Raw genomic sequence first — 15,767 nt, 5'->3', positions numbered from 1 at the left:
ATGTATTTGTTTTCATAGTGTTTTAAAGCGACTTTCTCACCATGGATAGGCATGGGTGGTGGAAGAGGTGGTGTGGGGGCCATCAGGGAGTTGGGCTCTCCTGGGGCTTTAGGATGGGGAGCTGGAATTATCTTTTTCATGAGCATAGGCTGCTCAGCCCTGGCGATCTCCTCCCTCTCCTGCCACTGGGCATAGTTGTGATCCAAAGAAGGGGGCAGCACAGCATTGGGAAGCAGTCCACTACTGCAAAGATACAACAATGTCTTGTTAGTCATGTCTTTGTTACACAACATTGTTTAATTAGCTAACATATGGACAAATGTATGTTTATACAGTACCATTTAAAACTATTCAGATATTTTAATATGCTGAATGGTGCTCAACGGTAGGAAAATATGCATTCGAAAAAAGTGTCAAAGGCCAAACCACAATAAAAAAAAGGAGACTAAAAGCTGATAGCATAATTGCAAAAGGAAATAATATAAACATTGTTCTCTTTAAAGACACTGTATTCAAAATCAGGCATGCATGCACACACACACACAAAAAAAAAAACTTTGCACTGCTCTTAATAATTCATGGTAACAAATGAAGTATACAAACATGCAAACCAAATGCCAACCACAAGACTTGTCAAAGCACACATGTGAAATGTGACACTGCATGTCGACCTCAAACAATGGAACTAGACCATACAGGCTGCATTCCCTATGGAAAGGTGATATTTCTGCTCTAGAGGAGAGCAAAGAATAGACAGACACTCGGCGGCGAGTTTGTTCTCGATGCTCATACACTGGCTCAACTGGTCCCACTATTCACCATCAAACTAAACAGCGTATTCCTGATTTAGTTCTGAAAATTGTTTCTGACCAAAGAATTGAATTATAATGATTCAAAGTCAAAATTAAAACATCAAACAAATTGAAACAAATCATTAGATACAAGGGAAGGACTCACTTAGAAGAGACTTTGCACGTCTCCCAGAATTTGGACTCCTTCACCTTGTACCATGGAAAAATCCGGTCCATTTGCTGTAACAAATAACAGTGACAGTGCCATCAGAAACAATAATGTAGGACTGCAAGATGTTCCATCGTCAGAATTGTGTGTTCACCAACTTTTCCTCACCCGGATAAAAAAAGACTTGAGCATGCTGTTGGCTTTCCTGCTCTCTAGCTGACCTCCGTCTGAATTGAAGGCTGTCTGGATGATTTTCACAATGTCATCACTGAACTCCAGCTGAAAGAAAGGAGCAGAAAATGACACCTGGCCCTCACATGTATTTGACCGGCACTTGAACCCTGCTGCATTAGAGGTTCAAAAGAGGCTCAGGTAATCTTTTAAAGAAGAATAGAAACATAAAAGCTACCTATTTGCTTTAAAATGTTTCTAAAAAGACATATTTAAAAACTCTTACCACTGATTTATAGCATCCAGAATCCATTTTCTTCTCCACAGACTCCAAATCGAGCGGCGAATCATTTGGCGGAGAGACCTCTGTCAGCACAGGAGGGTCAGGACCCTCTGGGGAACGGCGTGAGGGAAGGCTCTCTTCTGTCTCTGGGTTCAACTCGGGTGGCTTCATAACCGCCTGAGACAAAGATCATCACTAAGTTTGGTGGTGAAAATATAGCAGGTGAGAACTTCTAGAACTAGCGGTGGCAATTCACCTGTCTGTAGCGAAGCAGGTGTGTGGATGTGCGGGAGTTGAGCAGGGAGGTGAGAACTTGCCGCATGGACTTCTGAATTTCTTTTTCTAAGACGGCCCGCCACTCAGTGGGATGGGGCTCAGTGCAGTTTGTGCAGGTGTAGACCACACTCTCAGGCAGGTTAGACAAGAGCTCATACATATCATCTAAACATATAAAGGGAAAGATTACCTCTAAAGTGTTGTATTACAGAAACATTCAAAATAGAATGCTACCTTATCTTTAATAACCATAGCCATGTTAGAACTGATCAGATCTTAACTAAATACTTACACTACCATTCAAAGGTTTGTGGTCAGTAAAGGCCTGTTCACACCGGGACTATTTTCGCACGCGTTTACCGACGTTTAACGCCTCGGGACTAAACAAAGGGCGCCAATGTGAGTGTGCACACTGACGCGCAAAACGGCAGGCGTAAAAGCATCATTTTTTAAAAAAACACCTCGGGTTAGTTTTTTTATTTTGACGCGGCACGTTAAAAACTGGCCGACCAATGAGATCGGCGCTTTTGTTCACGTGCCTGGAGCTGCTGAAGTGACATTAAAACACGACTGGGTGGCGCTCAAGCACAAAACGCTCTTGCCGAGCACACATTGATACGACGAAGAAGTAGTAAGTAGACAAAGAAGAAGTATTAAGTAGACAAAGAAGAAGATGAGCTGCTAATGCTGCTTGCCAGTTAGTAAAAAGTGTGTGAATGGTTTTGGCCATAGACATAATATGTAAATACTATCTCTCTTCTTCTTCTTCTTCTTCTTCTGTGTGACAAGCTAGTGTCAGAGGCGTAAAGTGCCGCAGCACCACCTTGTGTACCTGGAGCGCTATCTACTGAATGTGCACGTTCATTCGGCGCAGCGCCAGTGAAAATCGCTTGGGTGTGAACACTCAAAACGCGCCGAAAAACGTCACGAAAAACGCTGGCGATAAGCACGCGTGATATCCGTCCCGGTGTGTACAGGCCTTAAGACTGTAAAATGTTTTTGAAAGAAGTCTCCCTAAGGCTAAAAGAGTAAAAACAGTAATATTGTGAGAAATTATCAATTTTAAATAGCTGTTTTGCTATTTAAATAGGCATATGCTTTAAAGTGTAATTTATTCCTGTGATGTTATAGCTGAATTTTCAGCTGCCATTACTCTAGTCTTCCGTGTCACATAATCCTTCAGAAATCATTTTAATATGTTGATTTGGTGCTAAAGGAGCATTTCTTATTATCAAATTTTGAAAACAGTTGCTTAATATTTTTGTGGAAACAGTGATATTTTATTTAAGGATTCTTTGAAGAAAAGAAAGTTTAAAAGAACAATTTATTAGAAATTGAAATCTTTTGTAACATTAAAAATGTCTTTATTGTGACTTTTGATCAATTTAATGCTTCTTTGCAGAATTTTTTTTTATTTTATTTCTTCAACAACAAAAAATATCTAACAGACCAAACGTTTGTAAAGTATTAATTGTAAACTTTGTAATTGTGTACAGCTGTAATTTAAAAATCAACCTTCTCTCTTTTAGTATTTGAATGTCATGGTGTCCTGTAATGCCACAAGACAGATAAGAGATGTAGAGAAAAACAGATAATTCACCGGTTAAACTTTCACATTTGGCATGGACCCAGCAATCACACTTCCTGCACGTCATCATTTTGCCATCACAGTCGTCGTCATCATAGCACTTATTACAGAGTGGGCAGAAGTTGCCTGGGAGAAGAAAAGCATTGATTACATAGTTTAGTGATAGTTTAGAAACATACAATAAGCAACCAGGGAGTATAGCACTGACCTTTAGCTAAGATTTTGGCACAGTCATGACACAAAGAGAAATCATGTGACCACTGGGCATCCCAGGCCTTCCCTGGTTTGGTGGCTCCACAACTCTTACAGCACACGCACTTGGTGCAAATCTGTGGCAGAAGGAAAAATAATTATGGGAGAATGGAGCAAAAATACAACAGATGTTACAGACATCTAGGATTGAGAGTGTGTAAGTACCCAGACTCTTTTCTTCTTGGTGGGTCTGGTAGGGTGGTTGGGTCCCAGGCACTCAGGGTGATAGCTGTTTCGGCACTTGTCACACTCCAGTAGCTGCTAGATGATGGAAAAATAATAAAAATTAGTATTTCTGATTTGGGTATTTGAGCCTTTGTCATTTCTGAAGGTTTTGGGAGTGCCTAGGGGCTTTTAGAGGGAAATAATCTCAAACTTGGAAGTTGCTTAGTCGGTTATTAAATGTACCAAAAAGAAATGATAATTCCAGAGAGCTGACAAGTATTTTCCTTTCATTAGGAGGTATTTTTCATTAGAAAATACTAAAAGAGGACATTCATCATTGTTGATCCGAGCTAACTCATGCTTTGAATATTAAACTCTTCCATTTATCTTTAACTATTACATCCGAGTGCACGTTTTGGAACTGATGGCCATGACTTAGCATTGTGTGAAATAAACTCTTTAAGAATAACATTAATCTGTCTCATTCTGGTTACAGTAGTGCGTCAAAACTTCTTTCCATGAATTCTGAAGGTTTTAAAACTTTCATCCCACTGTTCCAATAGTGTCTCTTTAAAAATCACTTCTGTTGTTGTTGGAAGCACCTTATTATTCCCATGATCAGGGACTCTTCAGTTCTTTAGGAGAAAGCTTTGAAACATTAATACCAGTTATTGAGTTTCTTGCATACTAATTCTTCTTATTTAAATTTTAGTTTAACATTTTTGTAATGCATTTCTGCAGACAATTCTGGAACCTAAACTCTGATCTATTTTGTGGCAGAAATGTAAATTAATAGAAAGTCTTACTTTAGTTTTCTGACACTTCCGGCCACAGACGTGGCAAAAGCGGCATCGACGACAACACCAGTTCTCCCACTGTTCCTCGTGGGGTCGTTCTGTCTCCCCCAAGCAGAAGAGGTGGAAGGGTTCACAGCACACCTGGCAGAAAACAAACTAAAGACGACAAACCATAAGAACACATCTCATAATTTTTGTGCCTTCAATTTTATAAGACAGGAATTACAAACAAAAGACAGCCCACCTCTACATTACCGCTGCTGGCACAAAGAAAGCAGACCACCGGCGGGGTGATTGGCACAGAGGTGAGAATGCTGAGCCCACCCATCTCCCACACATTCTCAATGTCATAGTCCTCCTTGAAATCAACTCTGATTCGATGCACTCCATCGCAGGGCGCTTTCTGCTTGGCGGTGCCCCCAGTCGAAGGAGTGCTCTGGGAGTTTAAAGTACTGCGGTCAGGTTTGGGTAGCTGTTTCTCCTGTAAACAATCACATTTACATTACATTGGTGTATTTGCAAGACCCCTTTAATCAAAGTGACTTACAGTGTATTCAAGGTACATTTTGACAGTATGTGTATCTCCTGGGACCTTGGCATAATTTGTGCTATGAATCTCAGGAATATCAACTCCACAAAGAATAATTAACCACTATTAATGGGGGAAGAGGCAAGAGATAAAACTGTTTTTGTAAAAATAAAAAAGGGAATCCAAAGCTGCCTGCAAGATCTGCTTACCTTTTCTTTTGGTTTAGGCTTGAGTGGTTGAAGACATCGAGAGGTCTGTTTCTTTAGCTTTGCTTCGGATGCTAAAAGATGACATGACCACAAAACAAAAACATTAAGGCTATGTTAAGTCAGGGGTGTCCAAACCTGCTCATGGAAGGCCATCTTCCTGTAAAATTTAGCTGCAACAGATCTGCCTGGAAATTTCTGGTGATCAAGACCTTGATTAGCTGATTCAGGTGTGTTTGATTATTTCTGGAGCTAAACTCGGCTGGAAGGTGGCCCTCGAGGAGCAGGATTGGACACCCCTGTGTTAAGTTAGCAACAGTAAATATCCTCATCTCTTTACCTGTGTCTGCTGCAGAGCTGGGTTGACTTTGTTGCTGAGATTTCTTCTTGGGCTCAGTGGGCTGGGACTTTGCAAGAACTTCCTTTTTTGCCGGCATTTGGCTTTGCTGCTGCAAGGACTGCTGGGACTGCATTGGTGTGGAAGATGGGGCAGCGTGCAAGGAGGTGGGTGAAACACTGGGGTGCTGCTTCCGTTCTTTTCTAAAGGCTGAGCTCAAAGAGGTCTGAGAATGCTTGGGGTCGTCAGAAGCACTAGAAAGCAGAAGGTCCTTTGGGGAGGAAGCTGGTGAAGATGGTGATGAAAGTTGCGTCTGCTTTTGTTTGTCCTCTCCCTGTGCAGGTGGTGGAGTTTCACTTTTCTTATGGAAAGGGTCATCCTTTGGAGGAGGGCCTGGCTTGGGGCTTGATTCAGAACACTGGGATTTGTGATGGGAATCCTTTTTTTCAGTCAGTTTATTCCTCCTCTTGTCCTTTTTACCTGTAGTCAATGCAAACAGAAAATTAATTGAAATATAAGAGCATCTCTGGCTTATAATAAGGTATTCTCGGAAAACTGACCTTTCGCCTGCTTCTGCAGAAACTTTGATGGCATCCACTGCAAGTTCTGACACTTCCGTACTCTGTGATGACAAACACAAAGGTTTGAGTGGAATTTTAGGGTGCAAAGGTTCTGAAACCCACAATTTAAAACATTTATCACAATTTCACACTCACTTGCAACACTGCTTTTTAATATTGCGCCCCCCAAATTTGGGCTTATCCAGGCAGTTGGTGCAGACCCCACAGTCATTTGGGACTTGGCAGCCTGGACACTGCCCGCAGCGTCGAGAGCGCCGGCCCTTTCTGGGTGGGGCCTCATGGACCATTTTCTGCCTCGTTACTGGCTTAATAGGAGGTGTGGGAGGCTCCGCCTCCTCTGATCCCGCCACTGATGATTTGTCTATTCAAGTATACCATTAAAGATTTAAAAACAATGTAACTTTTTTAACACAATCAAACTAGTTCTAAGATGTTTTCTCACCATCATTTCCCATGGAAGACAAGATCTTTTCTCTCTCCTCCCATGGCAAGGCACTAAGGGTAGGCATATCATCTGGGAACACAGCACGATTGCGACCCAGAGCTACAGCTGCACGACGACACACATGCTTAATGCGTGGACCACGAACTGACGTCTCAGAGGAGTCACTTTCTTGACCCTGCACAGGACAACAAATGGAAATGGCCTTCTGTGCATTTAGGAAAAACTATTTTGGAACATTTTCCAAATAAAAGGGGACAACAAAAGACAGGACATACCGGTAATTTGGGTTGATCGCCAGGTTGCAAATCCCTCTTCTCTAACTTATTGAGCTGAGCTTTAGCTTTTTTCAACAGTCCTGCAACTCGCCTGTCTGTGACTGGCTGTTTCTCGGCACGAGCTAACACGGAGCCCAGAGATGTGGTTGCAGGGGGTTTTCCCATTTGCCCTGCTTGGGTAAGAGCACTCAATTTCTCCTTGTCCTTCTCCCTCTCTACTCCCTCCGCTTCAATAATCTTCTCTGAAGGTCTGCCTTTTTTGGCCAGACGACCCTTGGATGACAACGCCCCAACAGTTTGAACTGCTGCAGTCTCGCTTGGGGAGGCTTCTGCACCGGAGTCAACTGTGACTGACTTCTTTCGACCAGGTGTCCTTTTTTGTGTGAGAGATTCTTCAATGTCCCTGGCCTCCACTGCAAATAGGCTGGATGTAGAATTGGGGGAAGCGTCTGATGGATGGCTTTTCCCTCTTTTATCCCAGTCTTTCCTTCCATCTCTTTTGTTTTCTTTTTCACGCTCTCTACTCTTCTCCGTCTCCCTGTCTTTCTCCTTTGTTCCTGTGTCTCTAGTAGCAGAGACACTCCGTTCCCTTCCTGCTTTTCCAGTACCTTGAGGACTGGGAGTAAAAAGAGGGAAGAGCTGTGAAGATGAAGCAGAACTCCCACTCACACCCAGACCTCCTGCTGCTCTACGCCCATCGGAAACTCCATGGCTCGTAAGACCAATGGAGCCTGATGGGAAGCCGCTGAAAGAAGTTTGATTTAAGGCACTGGCAGCAAGTGCACTGACTACGACTCCAGGCAATGGGCTAGAATTTCCAGTGACGCTTATGGGAACAGAACTGCTAATCATGGATTGTTCAGAGGCCTTTCCTGTTTGAACTCCTGACTGACTGCTCCTTGTAGTCATAGAGTGTGAAGGTGACCTGGGTTGTCCACGTGAGAACCTAGTCCCCTTTCTCTTTTTGTTTGACGTTGGAGAGACCTGAAGGGGAGACAGAGAGCCAGGGCTGCTCCCTGAGGAGGATGGGAGGGTGACAGACTCAAAGATGCGTGAATGAGCCGGACTCGGAGTAAAGAAAGGGGGACGTAATAGTGGGCTGCGCTTTTGGAGTGGTGTTTCAATCCGTGATGAGGGATGCTGGTGATGATTATGGTGAGGATGATGATGCAGGGGTGAGAAAAGTCTGGTACCTGTCCCAGCTGCGCCACCAGGTGCTGGGAATCCTCCTGGTGCAACCCCACCTCCACCAGGCCCTGGTGGCATGAGTCCCACATCCTCGGCAGTCAGTGGAGGAGGACGAAAGTTGTCGAAAGTGGGCTTGCGGATAAGGCCCTCCTTTGCATACTTGGCAGAGGAGAAGTACTTATTTTCTGCACATGACAAAGACGTCCAGCGGAAAGTGGGCTCTCGTAGTATGGAGCGACGTTTGTCATGAGAGCTGGAAAGTATTGGAGGGTTAGGCAGAAAAGGGGCAATGGAATGTGACATCATCCACGGAGAGTGGGAGTGATGCTCAGATGCGTTGGATGAAGCTGCCTGGGGAGGCTGAGAAGCGCTGAGAAGTGGAGGCGGTGGTGGGGAAGAGGACAATGATGTCGTGGAAGAGGCTTGTTGAGATCCAGCTTGTGAAACCCCTGGGGCTGGGCTGATGATGACCTGTTTCCTTCCACCAATCAGGCTGCCTCTACCACGTGCCACTAAAGCACCCCTCCTATGACTCTGAGCTTTGCGACCCCGTCTGCTGTGCTCCATCAACACTACATGGTCTGGCTCCGGCTCTGACGGTGGTGAGGGTGGGTGTGAGGTGTGGTGCATGCTGGCCTCCGTCTCTCCCTGAGAGGCAGGGGAATGATCGCCCTCTTCCGAAAGGACCTGGGTGCCCTCAGAGGCCTGGGAATCACAGGAGGAGTCATCAAGACTAGGGCTGCTGGAGCGAGACGACTCGCCAGAAGAGAGCTGAGAGGAATGCTGTGAAACAGCGCTGGAGCCACAGGATGCAGCACTGCTACTGAAGCGCCCATTGCTAGTGCTATTGTTGCAGCTGCTGTTAAGGAGACTAGCTGCAATGGCAGTGACACTGCCAGTTGGGACAGGAGGTGGGGGAGGAGGGAGAGAGTCAACAGCAGGTCCTGCCCCGGGTGTGGCAGTGGTTCCACTTGTGACGGGAGCTGTGGAAACAAGAGCTGGGGAGGATGAAGCTATGGGTTGAGGTGCTGGGGCAGATGCTGCTGTTTCCAATCGAGCAATTTTCATGTGTGTTGATGGAGTACTGAAACTGCCCTCATCCTCGATAAACCGCTTTGGAGTCTTGATGATGCGCAAGGACACCGTGCTCACAACTGGCATGATAAACTGCCTGATGTTTGTTAGCTGCGTTCGCCTTCTGTGCTTTGCACCCTCAGGATTCGCAGTTCCCTGGGTGCCAATAACTTCTTTTGCCAATAGTTTCTTCTTCTGGGCCCCCTTCTTTGCCCGCTGCAGCAGCTGCTTTGCAATAGTGGCATCAGTGCGTTTGGAGGGAGGGACGACCCGCACAGGTTTGATATGGCGAGGGCTCTGACGTAACCCTAACGGCCTCCCGAGTTTAGTTGGAGTCATTGGGTTGACTGTTGTAGAGGAGTCATGGGGATCTGGGCTAGTGCGTTCATCAGCAGGATGAGAAGCTCTTAGCTTAAGATCATGTGGAGAAGAGGCACCCAAATCTTGTACCCGACGATCCCTGAAGGCCTTATGTTTGGCAGTCCCAGATGCTGTGGTGGACATCTCCTGGGCAGAGGAGGCGTTAGCAGCCTGAGCAGCAGCGGCAGCAGCCTCAGCTTTGAGGCGCTCGGCAGAAGGCGGCCTGCCCCGTCTCCGTCTTTGCACACCTGGGACACTCTTCTCCACGATGGCCTTCAGCTTAGACTTCAGAGGGCTCAGTTTGACATCCCGTAGTCTTTTCAGTTTGGTCACCTTGGACTCTCTGCTGATTTTGTGAAGCTTAGCCTCAGATCCCTGATGGTGCCCAGACCCAAGCGGAGTTTGCCTTTTCTCCTTGTCTTCATCCTCCACACTGTCCTTGCGATGTGCAGGACTGGAGCTGCATTCCAACGTGGCGCCATTACCATCTTCAGGTAGTGCATGGCCGCTCTGTTGCCAGCTCCTCTGGCTGGCAGAAGCAGGAGGGCGGCCTCTTTTTTTTTCTCCAGTGCCAGGAGGCCTCCCTGGTGGTCGTTTTACCTTCCCTGTAGGAGCTGTGGTGACAGGCAAAGGAGCTGTCTCAATACCAGTGCCAAACCTTTGTGCAGCCAGAGCCCTAGGAGGACGTCCTCTGGGCTTCTTTTCCGGTGTCACAACACCTGACAGAAAGAGAAACACTCCATTAACAAGCACTATATTTCTTGCATTTAAATCCATCTCAATATATAAGCAAAATAGCAAGTTAGACTTCACAAAGTCCCAATTAAATTCTCAATTAAAATGATTTTACAACACACTCGGAGAAAGAATACTAGGGGTGTAACAATACATCGTTATATAGAGATATAGCGATATAAAAATGTAACAACATGTATCGTTGATTTAAACGATATGATTCGCTATAACGTTAGTTTTATCAAAAGCTCAGCTTACTGTATTTTATAAGGTATAATTCATCCAAAAATTTAAATGATCATGTACTCGCCGTCATGTCGTTTCAAACCTAAAATATTTTTTGTTCAACTTCCAAATACAAAGTAAGGTATTTTTTATGCAACCTGAGAGATCTCTATGTCTTCATTTAAAGTCCATTACTCTAAAATTTAAAATATCCCCCCAAAAATTGCATCGTAAAAATAATAAATCGAGTGGTCTAATCCAAATCCAAGCTTGTCTGTGTAAGAGATCCAACAAATGCCTGCATTGAAAGCGCAAGTACTGTGTGAGGAAAAACATTTTTAGTTTACGGAGTGACACTACTACTACATTAAACTACTATATATAATGTTGAATCTAATGTATAAATGCAATTGGGGGATATTTGTGGGTCCTGATAATACTTTAATAATAAAAGAAAAAAAAGTTTCTTTATTTTGATTTAAAATATCATGATAGAATTGCATTGTGATTTGTATCGAATCGTGACATGAGTGCATCATTACAGCCCTAAAGAATACACAATTAAGAGATGTAAGAGATACTTTACCTATTGACGTCCTTCCTGGGCTGTGTATTCTTCTGTTGTCACTGACTGTGGTAAAGCCTCCAAATTCCTCCTAAAGAAAAGAAAATGTAAAGATTCAATGAACTCAGCGATTCAGGGGCATCAGTTTATGTGATTCAACCGGAAGATATTTTTTTATTTGTGTCCACAAAACCAAGTGTGATTATCTAAAGAGTCATTCAGTTTTGCAACATTCCGGTCTCGTGACTGAGAAAATATCAAGAGACCACTCATTATGTTAGCAATTCTCATTCTTAACCCAGGTTATGGTTGCTGATAGCTCTGGAGCCTTAACATGATCCTTATAATAAAAATGCAATAAAGCATTAAATGACCCTGTCATCATCACAGATAGATCAAGCTCTGTAACCCAAATGAATAAAGAGTTTGTGATATTTGGTTGTACAAAAACAATGGATTTAGTTGAAAATCGCTTTGCAGCCTGCCATCTACTTGCCGGGATGCCCAGAACAACAGACTTTTAATTGCTCACAAGTAGGCAAACCAACTTCTATGTTCTTCCGACAACTTGAGAAAGTAACAAACCCATCTGTGAGGGCACCTCTTACTGAGATGAACAGTTCGGACAATTCCACTCAGGTATCCTTAGGAGATGTTGCTAGGTTGCATGACATCAACGCTGATCTCACTGTTAGGACATCTGTTGCAATAGCCGTATCTCCTGACAACTGCTCCACCTCTGTCAATCAAACAGGCTAAGCTTTGCAGACGTCCTATGATAGGATTTTATAAAGCTCCAGGCTTTTATGATAGCCCTGTGCTTATCTCACACCTGACATGAGGGATACAGGGAGGAATGCTGATTACATGGCCCATTTGGGCTCTTGCCTTCCTGATCTAATTCTGTCACAACATTTTAGGCAAACCGTAATTCCAATTCCATTTGAGTCAACTTAAATGCTCCATATCCCTTTAAGTCAGCCACATTTCCCACATTTATCAGATTTTTCAACAGGCTTACAGTGCAGATGATTACTGTAATTACTGTCTGCTTTGCAGCTGGGCACGCTGTGTTTTATGTTGTGATAAAAATGTCTCAGTCATTGAAGTGTCCTTGGTGTGAATTAAGTTGTACTCACAAGGACACACACTGAGAGAAAATGTACTCTAATTGTCTGTATGTGTAGAGAAGAGTTTCACAGAGCATTTAGAAGGATTTTATGGGCCTAACTGAAACTGGGAGAGCATCAAAAGGATTTCCCTGTAACAAACTTCTGAAAAAGAAACACAAAAAAAAAATGCCGTTTTCAAAATCAAATAATCAAGACGTTAACCAGGCAGTCCTGTATTTGACAAAAGAAGGAATTTAAACCAGATGCGTCCCAGCAGGCAACGGACGTCAATATAACGTCAGACAGACATTGGATCCCGACGTTGCATTTTTGGTTGAAAATGAAAATTGGGTTGACGTCAGAACCCAAAGTCAGACTGACGTCAACCTCCAACATTGGACAGACGTATTTTGGTTGAAAAATGAAAATCAGGTTGACGTCAGAACCCAACGTCAGATTGACGTCAACTTCCAATGTCGGACAGATGTTGTATTTTGGTTGGAATTAAATGGGAAAGAGCAGTTTACAAGACATTTTAAACAATCTAGTTTCAATACTCACAGCAGAGCGCTTGTATAAAAATGTGGCAATGGCCAAAAAATCTACATGTGTATGGCTGTAGCACTGATGGTCTGAAGGGGATGAATTTACACACAACAGAAAGAGAAAATTAAATGGAAAATAATAAAATGTAAATTTCAACCAACCATCAGACAAGAGTGACTGTAATACTGTGATGTTGACAAGCTGGCAATAGGTGCAAATGCAATGGAGTCAGCACTGGACAATGCATTTAATCAATCCCAATTATCTCTATGAAGTGAAGCATCATCTTAAAAGGAACAACACACCGACTTTTTGGGACTTTAGCTTATTCACCGTATCCCGCAGAGTTAGATAAGTCTATACATACCATTTGCATCTCTGTGCGTACCATAACGCTGTCCGACGCACCCACCGCTAGCCTAGCTTAGCCCAAAGACTGGAGGTAAACGGCTCCAGCTAGCCTACTGCTCAATAAGTGACAAAATAACGCCAACAACTGTCTAGAAAATTGCAACTTTTAATTTTCCATCAGTCTTAGTACACGATGTAACTATATACACATCACAACATGTAAATAGGGAAATGTTGGCGTTATTTAGTCACTTATTGAGCAGTAGGCTAAACCAGTCTTTGTGCTAAGCTAGGCTAGCGGTGGGTGCGTCAGACAGAGTTATGGCACGCACAGAGATAATAATGGTATGTATGGACTTATCTAACACTGGGGGATACAATGAATAAGCTAAAATCCCAAAATGTCGGTGTGTTCATTTAAGCATTACCCCAGTGATGCATTGGTCATCGGTTGAGTCTTGTAAAGTGCGCACAAGTTAAAATAATTTCAACAACTTTTTTCATTAATTAATGAATAACCAATGAAAGGTTTAATGACTCACTCAGGCAGTCCCTTTGCAGCCATCTACTGGCGTAAATGTAACCTGCACGCAGTCATGTCTTGCCTGTCTGGAATGTGCAGAAACGAGTCCCAGTGCTAAAACTGGTGAAAAGTATCTCATCCAGTCAGATTCGAACACCGTAACTAACTGTTATACATATAACAATAGCCCAAACAGCTTAGTGTCAGGTTTATGTTCCGTTATGGGGACTGTTATTTTGACATTCTGTTCCCGTTTCCCCACTCGGTTTTGTTTTGGTTTCATTAGTTACTGCTTATGTCCTCATTTCTTTCTATAGTTACGTATTAGTCTCACCTGTGTATAATTTAGTTTCCTTTGTTCTACCCCTGTGATTCAGTTGTTCTTGGTCAGTTCTGTTTTATGCATGGTGTGGTTTGCGATATTCTTCTGCCTGTTCATTCAGAGTGTTTGGATTACTAATAAAGCCAAAAGTTTTGTTTTTGAAACTCATTATCTTTGTGCTTGCTGACCACATCGTAACACTTATTTATACAGCAAATTGTGATAATATCGCATGTCGCAATATTGAGCCACTCAAAATTCCATCACAGCAAAAGCCCAATGCGCTAAACCATTTGCTTATAGTTTACTACGTTACAATACTGATACTACTGTTACAGAGAGTAAATGGGTCTTCATTACATTGAACAAGCACTGACATCATTTCACTATGCACTAGGCTCTACCTCTCCAAAAGATGATTAATGTCTGCAAGTTCCTTAAACAGCCTATTGTGTTGATTTTCAAGCCTTAGGGGGCGTTTCATTTCATATTCTTTATTTATAGCAGCATGTGGGGCTGCAGCTAAATTCCCTTCGGTCCAGTTTGTAGAACAGATGCCGCTGGAGACTGCACACATACAAGTCTAATCTCACTTACAAATCCCCATTCAGCTTTAATTTCAACATATGGTGAAAATTTTCTTATGGGAAGCAGACCAAAATTAAATGAGAGTGTGAAAAAGTTTAATGAGAGCATTTTTCTCATATCCAATCATCGATGTGTAAAAGACCAGTAAAAATCTAAATGAAAATGAAGACCTGATTCAGATAAGACTGAAATAATACACAACTCCGCAGAGATAATGTTTACAGTGAGCATTTATTGATAGTGAATTCGTGAATTCTAATTTTTGTCCTCCAGCTCTTTTTGATGTTGGCTCTCAGAGCTACAATGACTTCATTGCAGCTTTACTGTTGAGCCGAAGGTGATAGAGTACTAGAGAGCTGCGAGCAGTGGAGCTCAAAGTCAGTGTGACACCACGAGTAGCTCTCAATGACAGCACGACACTGCCTCAGGCACTCAAAAGCATGCTCGTGCGCACACACACACCCCTCCCTCCCTCCACCTTGTGCGCAAGGCACACCGCAAGATGTAAACAACATCCCTAGACAAGAGGAAAGGGAGGAGGGACAGAGGGATGCAGGGTGGGAGAAACGAGGTACTAAGCATCATTCTGACCATAAAGGCATGGGGACGAAGATGCAGCGTGATGAAGAGGCTCGGTGGCCGACAAGCACATGAAAAGCTAATCTAAACAACCCACCCACACACTACAAGATCTCTGACTATCCGCTCCGACGGAGCTGCTCAATCAACACCCACGGCTGAGACGGAGGGGGTGAATGGCGATACTGGGCTTGAGAAAGTGACACTCGGCTCGGCCAAGGCACCCGAGCACCTGCTGCAAGTGCAGGATGGGGGAGGAGAGATAGTGGTGGCGAAGAGGGTGACACAAAAACACTTGTTTGTTATTCTCTGTTTTCTTCATTAGCGTTCCCTCTTCTTTATTCCCCAAACAGTTTTTCAACGTAATTATAGCCCTTAAAAAAAATAAAGAAAGAAAGAATTTGGACACTTCATCCACGTTTTTTAAAAACAAAATGAATGCATTAACATTACATAAATTCACACAAAGTTGTATTTACCGTATTTTCAATAAATACAGCACTTCAAGCAAATATACTACTACTAATAACAATGTAATATAATGGTGAAGTGCTACATTTCAATAAAATAAACTGACTTTAAAAAATATATAGAATAAAGAACTTGGTCTTTATTTTGAACAGCAAATTTGAAAGAAATATCACTTAAGTAAAAATACAAATAATAGTAATAGAAAAGTGATATATTTCTAAAAATAAATAGGCTTTAAAGAATAGCTTTATTTTGAACAACAT

The 15,767-nt window shown here is 43.0% G+C and overlaps 1 protein-coding gene across 1 annotated transcript in view; it reads right to left on the bottom strand.

Annotated features, from left to right (window-relative positions):
* Window positions 1–15,767, bottom strand: part of kmt2a (lysine (K)-specific methyltransferase 2A) — a 36,219-nt gene that overhangs the window by 12,532 nt on the left and 7,920 nt on the right. Inside the window, exons 2-18 of the mRNA XM_079824284.1 lie at window positions 11,034–11,103; window positions 6,866–10,206; window positions 6,588–6,765; window positions 6,281–6,506; window positions 6,125–6,186; window positions 5,568–6,044; window positions 5,231–5,301; window positions 4,737–4,973; window positions 4,502–4,648; window positions 3,696–3,791; window positions 3,487–3,607; window positions 3,291–3,404; window positions 1,671–1,855; window positions 1,418–1,591; window positions 1,129–1,239; window positions 958–1,031; window positions 41–243 (exon numbers count right to left, since the gene is read on the bottom strand). Of these exons, the coding sequence (XP_079680410.1) occupies window positions 41–243; window positions 958–1,031; window positions 1,129–1,239; window positions 1,418–1,591; window positions 1,671–1,855; window positions 3,291–3,404; window positions 3,487–3,607; window positions 3,696–3,791; window positions 4,502–4,648; window positions 4,737–4,973; window positions 5,231–5,301; window positions 5,568–6,044; window positions 6,125–6,186; window positions 6,281–6,506; window positions 6,588–6,765; window positions 6,866–10,206; window positions 11,034–11,103 (5,887 nt within the window). The remainder of the gene's footprint in view (window positions 1–40; window positions 244–957; window positions 1,032–1,128; window positions 1,240–1,417; window positions 1,592–1,670; window positions 1,856–3,290; window positions 3,405–3,486; window positions 3,608–3,695; window positions 3,792–4,501; window positions 4,649–4,736; window positions 4,974–5,230; window positions 5,302–5,567; window positions 6,045–6,124; window positions 6,187–6,280; window positions 6,507–6,587; window positions 6,766–6,865; window positions 10,207–11,033; window positions 11,104–15,767) is intronic.

This window comes from Gobio gobio (assembly GCF_949357685.1).
Source record: "Gobio gobio genome assembly, chromosome: 8".
In the NCBI taxonomy this organism is placed as follows: domain Eukaryota; kingdom Metazoa; phylum Chordata; class Actinopteri; order Cypriniformes; family Gobionidae; genus Gobio; species Gobio gobio.
The sequence above is the reverse complement of the archived record's forward strand: the minus strand, read 5'-3'. Positions and strand labels throughout refer to the sequence as shown.